The sequence below is a fragment of the Oryzias melastigma genome, linkage group LG5 (assembly GCF_002922805.2).
Source record: "Oryzias melastigma strain HK-1 linkage group LG5, ASM292280v2, whole genome shotgun sequence".
Taxonomy (NCBI): domain Eukaryota; kingdom Metazoa; phylum Chordata; class Actinopteri; order Beloniformes; family Adrianichthyidae; genus Oryzias; species Oryzias melastigma.
The window spans coordinates 35,366,087-35,374,163 of record NC_050516.1 but is presented as its reverse complement, the minus strand read 5'-3'; the positions used below and the strand labels follow the sequence as shown (position 1 = coordinate 35,374,163).

Below are 8,077 nucleotides of genomic sequence, written 5' to 3'. Positions count from 1 at the left end.
CCGCATGCTAACTATGTTGGTTAATTTAGTATGTTTTTTTTGTTGTTTGTTTGTTTGTTTTTTGGTCTAATTTGGAGTTTAGCTCATATTTCAGCTACATGCTAGCTATTTTGGCTAATTTAGGATTTTTTTGTTTTTGTTTTTTTTTTGTTTTTCTCTAATTTGTAGTTTAGCTAATATAGATAAGATGTCTGCTTTACATCCAGTTTGTGCATGACCCGATTAGTCGACTAATCAGAAAAAATAATCAGTGATTAGTTGATTATTAAAATAATCGTTTGTGGCAGCACTATTAGAGAAATAACAAAAGACATCATCAAAAATACATTATGAAGACTTTTGTTCCATCTTTAATCCAAAAGGACCTTTCAGAATGTGTGGAAGAGTAGTAACTCTCACTGTCAACATAACTATGGGTTAGCCAGCGCTGAAACCGCTGATACAGAAGCGCCGAGTGGACAGCTGCTCTGCCAAAGCTGACTGATGCCGACAGTGAGAAGCAGAGCAGGAAAAGAGAGTCAAAGGAGAAAAATGGAGCTCCTAAAACTGTCTCCGAAACAAAACACTAAAAGCACCACTTTGGCAAGACCGTCTGCAGGCAGAATGACGATTAGCTGTGTGAAATGTCTCATCTTTAATTTGAGTGAGGGAGTGCGCTCCTGCTTAGCTCATGCGGATGTGTTGGCTTTGATTCCTGAGCTGTCGGACCGCTCTCAGCTCTGAAAATAGTGCTGACTGCTGGAGAGCTGATCTGGGTTTAGCCCTGTTTCCTGTATTCATACTTCGCAGATGCTTCAGGAGCGGAGCAGCAGAAGTTAACTGTGTGTTCTCGGGGGAAGCAGCTGTGCATCTAGTTCCAATCAAAGGCATTTAAATGGAAAAACAATAAGATTTGATTTCAAGAAATTGTGTCAGAAAGAGGAAGAGCCTTTGCCCACAGAAGGGGGCTGTGTCCAAGGCAGTCAACTGTGAGGAACCAATAAACTTAAGAGATGAAATTCAAACGTTGTTGGAAGAAAAATTAAGGTTTTCAATTCCTAAAGATAAAAAACAAGCAATTTTTTGTTTTAATTCTTGCCCATGGATACTTTTATTTTATTATTATTAACATTCCCAATGCAAAAATCAGATTTGCAACTATCAATTGTTGTGTATTTGTTCCAAAAACACACGTTTTAAGGACCTAAATCAAGGAAAATGAACTATTTCAAGTGTATTATAATGTTCATTCCTCATGAAAAACACCCCTAAAGAGGTATTTTATATATGCATCTTTTCTTAGTAATTAAAAAACAATGCAGACATGCTGCCGAGGACGGCTCATCAATAATTGGTTCTTTAGTGTGACAAAGGTAATATACGATCATGTAAACGGATATAGTTTACTCTGAAAGACTTAAGAAAAGCATAATTTAGGCCCTTTAAGGAATTGCAGGTAAACAAAGGTGTTATTTTCTAAAAATATTAACATTCTGGTGACTAACTTTCAATATAAAAATTTTATTAAAAGGCTGTTTTTTTCTGGTATTTATATATGTGGTTCAGTAGAGTACTTGCATCATCTACTAAATATTAGCAACATTGAAGCTAGAAACACAAATCCCGGTTTAATTGCATCACACTGTCAGTAAAAACGCACAAACATTTACACACAGACACACAAAAAGCCAGAAAACAGTTGAGGGAAAAGCGCAGGATTTACCATGAGTGTCAGACGACTGGCTGAACCAACCAAACCTTCCTTTCTTCTTCTCGGTGAGGTCAGCCAGAGTCACCCCTTCATGTGTAATGTATGCGAGCCCATGCATTTATACACAACGTCACAGAGGAGGGACATGTGGGGGGAGGCGAGAAATGGACGGCTATCAGCATGGGTCAGAGCAGACAAGCACCACAGGACAACAACGGTATTCAAGAACAAGAGCTGCACGGGCTTCAGACACTGAGGAGGAACAACACAGAGACGTTAGTCAGGAAGCATCTGCTGGAGTGGAGGGCCTGCGCTAACATGTTAGCATGTTAGCTCAAATATCCTTTAGACCAGGGGGGTCAAACTCAATCATACAAGGGGCCAAAATCCAAAACACACCTAAGATCGAACAGGATAAACATTGATTAAACACTCTAAACATACATATTTGAAACTGTAACTTTTTAACATAATTATGAACTAGATATATATCATTACCTGTGCTAATGCTAGTGTGAATCCTGTAATTTGGCCGCTGAAGATGCTAGCGCTGTTAGCTGAAATCACTAAAGGTAATAGCTAATAGCTATTAGCTAATAGCTAATAGCTGAAGCTAACAGCCAGCTAAAATATTAGCTAAATGCAAAATTTGCCTAATAAACTTAAAAAAAGCCAAAACAGCTAGAACGTAGATGAAAAAAAATAGTTAAACCTAGAAATAGCCTATAAAATTGAAAAAAAAAAACTAAATTAGCCAAATCAGATGGCATGTAAATATTAGCTAAACTCCAAAACAGCTTAAAAACTTTTTTTTTAAAAAGCCTAGATTAGCTAGAACAGCTGGGAGGTAGATGAAATATTTGCTTAACTCCAAAAAAGCATAAAAAATAAAGCCTAAATTGGTCAAAACAAATAGCACGTAGCTAAAAAAAATAGCTAAACTTCAAAATAGCCTAAAAATACAAAAAAAGCCTAGTCAAAACAACTAGCATACAAATATTAGCCTAACTCCAAAACAGCTTAAAAAACGTAAACAAAAAAGCCTAAATTAGTCAAAACAGCTAGCATGTAGCTGAAATATTAGCTAAACTCCAAAATAGCCTAAAAAATCTTAGTGAAAAATAGTCCAAAAAGCTAGCAGAATGTCAATTTTTAAAACTTTAAAATCGTAACTTTTGAACATAATTATGAATAATAAAAAGGCAGGAATTTTAAATAACTTAAATAACTTTAAATATTTTACTCTCCATAAAAATATATGATTTTCAAAATTATGTCAGCGGAAGATAACATCAGGCTATTAATAACACCAAAATAAATTGATCTGGAGGGCCAGATAAAACTACCCGGAGGGCCGGATCCGGCCCCCGGGCCTTGACTCTGACACACGTGCTTTAGACACACTGGAGCCGGGATGCTGGAGGAAACGTTGACCTGACGACTTTAAAGACAGAAGCTTTGGATGGGATGTTATCACGTTATGATCAACATGTGGAGCGATGCTGCTGATGGACGGAACAGACAGGTGGGGAAAGCAGCAAACAAAGCACAAATATGCAGCAACTGGAAGAGTAACAGTAAAATGGACGGAGCTGCAGAGGCCGAAAACGGTTTTTAATTTCTTTTTGGTTTTTAGGAAAAAATACGTTTGGAGTTCAAAACTTAAAGACCTACTTCAATCATCCCAGATTGACCTGGGTGACGTGCTGAGCTGCTGTCGTACAGGTAGGACAGCAAAATTAACAGTATTTGCACTCCGACTATTGTCTCAGATCACTTTGATTGTACCTTAAAGTCCCCCTCTGGTGAAAATCTTTGAGTTTTTAACATGTATTTGTGGCATTTTTCTTATGAAAGAGAACAAACATAATAAGAAATCATTTGTTTTTGCATTTCAGAGTATTTCTCCTTTTAAATTGACGTCAATCAAACTGTCACAGACAGGTTCTGTTTGTCTAAATGAACCTTCTTTACGACAAAACAGCTCCAAAAGCCACGCCCCCTCAGAGGAGATTTTGGAAACAGGGGCTTCAGATCAGCACGAAAAATGGCTTTTGAAGACATTTAGTTTGTGGGATTTTGGTTAAAAACTTCATAAATATAATTAAAACACAACAGGGAACGTTTTTTTAAATAAAAATATAGTCATAGGTGAAGTTTAAGCCTTGACATAATGAAACTTACAGAGTGATTTACTGGATTATGGCTCCTAGAATGCTCCTAATATAAGTCCTCCATCATCAGAAAAATGCAACAAAACGACAAAAATATATTTTTTGTTGGAGTGGGTCTTTAAAGTGTGCGAACTAAAACTATATCCAGACAAAAAAAGGAAAAAAGATTTATCTCATTAATTTAAAATATATGAGAAATTATAAGAAAAACAGGAAAGTATTAAACCATCTGCTTATTTACTGCTTGTTTTAAAATATTTTTGTATATTATTTTTTTTATCCTGTATCAGCAGAAGGATAAATTCTGCCTTAATTCCATGAAAACATTTGCTTATTCTTTGGATTTGTGAAAGCACAAGGAAAACCTTCATGTTTAAGGGATAAAAACAGTGAGATTCTATTGAAATCTCTTTAACATTATCTTGTACAACTAAAAACAAAAAAAGATTCCCTCTCTGTCTTCGCTAGATGTGCAAAAATAATATTTGGGGCATTGAGAAAAGTGGAGCACAGTAGAGAGCTGAAAGAACGGCTGCAGAAGAAGCTCAGGTTAAATCAAATCTATGAAGTATAAGTTCTTGTAATGTGAAAAGTAGAAACATTTTGAGTTATTTAAAGATTTTGGGAGGCGTTCTTCTTCTCATTGTGGTTTTGTCTCATGTTTTCTTGGTTCATTGAGTCTTCTTGAGCAACTTCCCGCAATCACAAAGCTGTCAAAACAAGCTGATAACAAACACTGCTGGATACTTCTCCTGGCGTTGCGGGGAGAGTGTTAATCAGTTTTATGCTCTGCAGTGTGGCGGCGGCGGCGGCACGGTCTGCGCTGCATAGGAGAGGAAGTGCTTACGGTTGCGCTTGCCCTCATCAGCCTCATCCTCGTTGTCAGGGTCGATGTCTTCAGCCTGAGTTATCCAGTCCAGGTAACCCTTCAAGTCCTCCTCCAGCTGCTGCTTCTCACGCAGCTTCTGGAAGTCTCCGCGAGCTTTCGCCTTCTCTCGCTCTTTGGAAAACTCTCTGGGATTCAGATTATGGAAAAGAAGAAGGAAGTGAGTGCACAAACACGAAGGCACACAGGAATACTCAAAGATAACAGATTTTTTATCAGAAAATAGTCACTTCTTTCAATTTTCTCTAATTATTAACGGTAAAAAGGACATTTTCATGTTTTTGTGGGACTTAAAAATATCTCCAGCCACTGGAGGGAGATGTACGCCTCATAAAAGACAAGTCATATTTTTAGACAAAGAAGTTCAAGGTAGAGGGACGGTTTTGACTTTTCTCTTATACACAGACATTTCTTTTATATCCTTTGTCACATTAATGTATCCATTCACATAAACAGAAATTAGATTTTTTTTTTGGTTTTTCTGCATTTGACGATCTACACAAACCGCAATCGGACGCTGAAAATGACTTAAGGACAGGCAGCTTGATGACGGTGTGAATTTCCTTTGGTAAAATAAAATGTCTTCCCTGCTGGTCAGCCACCTAGTTTTAATGCTACCCGCCCAACCCCCTCTCCACAGGGCTGGGAAGCGAAGTGGGCTCTCAGAGAGCTTACAGAAGGAGTGAAAGGCGAAGAATGAGATTAATTTCTCTCTCAGGAGGTTTGCTGGATTGAGGGTGGGTTGGGTTGGAGGATAAAACATTCATTTTGCACACTTTGCACTTGTGTTGAAAAGCTGTGATAAGTTACTATTAAGAAAAGTGAAACAAACAGAAATAAAGCATAAAAAGTCAGGATAAAAATAATCGATTTGTGGCAAACTGTAGTTTCTCTTTCTGTTTTTTTTTGGCTTTTTATGTCCATGCGATGCAAACAAAAAGACGTCCAATCATAAGCTAAGTCAATACCTGAATACATGTTTCTGTCAAATGTAGTGCATTATTATTTATAAGAAATATCAAGATTTTTAGTTTAAGAATCAGACTGTATCGTATCGCCAAAAGGTTAGTTGAATCCTGAGAGAGAAAGACACACACCCCTAATAAAAATAAATAAGTCTCCTAGTCAAATTCAGACTAACTGCAGCTCGCTTCTTTGTAGAAAATGTGTTGTCAATTTTTTTTTTTCTTGTATCTGTGTGTCACAGATTAAAAATATCTCTGGCACGGCACACACTCTGACAGCAGCCACTTCTCTGCAAACACAAGTTGCACACGGCAAATCAAAACCACTGCACACGTTGACTCTTACCCACTCAGCACACCTAACACCAGATTTAACACAAAAAAGGAGCCCAGAATAATCAGGCTGACAAAATAAATCCAAGGGGTTTCCCATCCGATAGCATCGTTGACCTGCGGGAGCAAAAGGCGACGTGTTAAAAATAACAATCTGCGAGGAGGAGAAGAGGGTTCTTACCCGCTCAACACACCCAGAACCAGATTGAGAACGAAAAAAGAGCCGAAGATCACAAGACTGACAAAGTACACCCATGGAAGCTCAAAGCCCATAGCATCGTTCATCTAGAGAACACCGAAGGAGAAGAAGAGAGGAAAGACAAGAAGATCAAGAGTCAAATTAGCAGAAGTAAGAAGGAGCGAAATATGAAATGAAAAGTAAAATAATAGACCTTCATGTTGTTTATTCCTTTCATTTTTAAGTGTTTTGATCTACAGGACTTAGTTTTGTACCACATGCAATGAATTTGTGGGTTTGTGTCATTTTCTGGACATCTTAAATTGAATGAATAAATAAAAATAACTAAAAATGATCAGTGGGCAGTAGGAGTTTAACGACAAATCAACTTCACCAATTAATCAATTTATATTCCTACGATCCAAGCAGATGGATTTGTCTGGGGCAAGATGGTAATCGAATAAACCACAATAAAACTGCTTCAAAACAAAATGGATTTATTAAATTATTATTGGAAAACAATATTTGGATTGCGACATAGTAGGTTTATTCTAATGTAATTTAAAAATGATCAAATTAAATCACAGCGGACAGCAAAAACTGTGAGGAAACACTGCTAAAATGTTAGCTTAGCTCTAAATCAGCCGAAAAACTGGAAACATGTGTAAATTAGCCCAAAGCAGCTAGTGTAACGCTAAAATGTTAGCTAAACTCCAAATTAACCAAAGAACTGGAAACATGTCTATTTTATTAGCCAAAAGCAGCTAGCATAATGCTAAAAGATTAGCTTAACTCTCTATTTGCCTAAGAAACTGGAAACATGCCTAAATTAGCCAAAAGCAGCTAGCATAATGCTAAAATGTTAGCTAAACTCCAAATTTCCCTAAGAAACTCGAAACATGTCTAAATTAGTTAAAACTAGATTGCATAATGCTAAAAGGCTAGCTATACTCCGAATTAACCCCAAAAAGCTTGAAAGATGTCTGAATCACCAAAAAAAGCCAAAAAAAACAGCTAGCATAATGGTAAATGTTAGCTATACACCAAATCAGCCAAAAAACTGGAATCATGTTTATTTTATTAGCCAAAAGCAGCTAGCATAATGCTAAAATATTAGGTAAACTCCAAATATGCCTAAGAAACTGGAAACATGTCTAAATGAGCCAAAACTAGCCAGCATTATCCTGCCCAGCATACTAGCCAGCATAATGCTAACATATTAGCTAAACTCCAAATTAGCAAAAAAAAAAACTGGAAACATCTCTAAATTAGCCAAAAACAGCTAGCATAATGCTAAAAATTAGAAATACCCCAAATTAGCGTTTATCATGGAAGTGTTTGTGACTCATAATTTAAAATAAAAGTCAAAATGCTTTTTATTTTCACAATTTCTCTTAAATGAAATGAAAAAGCAATTCTCTAAATGTTTTTTTCTTTTTCTTGTTCAATATCGTTCATTCTGTAACTTAATAAAAATGATAAAGAAAATGCCATTTGACATTTAATTTTCAAAAAGTTCTTCAGTAAATTTGTACCAACATTCAATTAGAAATATCAAATTTATAAATGAAAATGTATAAACAGAAATGCTTTTTTATTTTCACAATGTAACTGCATTACTTATCTCTTAATTAGAATGAAAAAGCAATTCTCCGATTGGCTTTTTCTTTTTCTTGTTCAACACCGCTCACTTTGTGACGATTAAAATGATAAAGAGAAGGAGATTTGATATTTCATTTTTTAAAAAGTTCTCTAGTAAATTTGTACCAAACTTCAATAAGAAATATCAAAATTGAAAATTATAACAGAAATTATTTTTCATTTTCAAAATGTATCTGCATTACTTGTTAC

At 36.0% G+C, this 8,077-nt stretch overlaps 1 protein-coding gene across 5 annotated transcripts in view; it reads right to left on the bottom strand.

The window, feature by feature from the left end:
* cacna1da (calcium channel, voltage-dependent, L type, alpha 1D subunit, a) overlaps nt 1-8,077 on the bottom strand; it is a 103,203-nt gene that overhangs the window by 55,485 nt on the left and 39,641 nt on the right. For 4 of the 5 annotated variants that reach the window (XM_024269258.2, XM_036212092.1, XM_024269259.2 and 1 more), the window contains exons 8-10: nt 6,230-6,333; nt 4,712-4,878; nt 1,703-1,777 (exon numbers count right to left, since the gene is read on the bottom strand). In XM_024269258.2, the coding sequence (XP_024125026.1) occupies nt 1,703-1,777; nt 4,712-4,878; nt 6,230-6,333 (346 nt within the window). The remainder of the gene's footprint in view (nt 1-1,702; nt 1,778-4,711; nt 4,879-6,229; nt 6,334-8,077) is intronic. The other variant, XM_024269262.2, reaches the window with a different exon arrangement.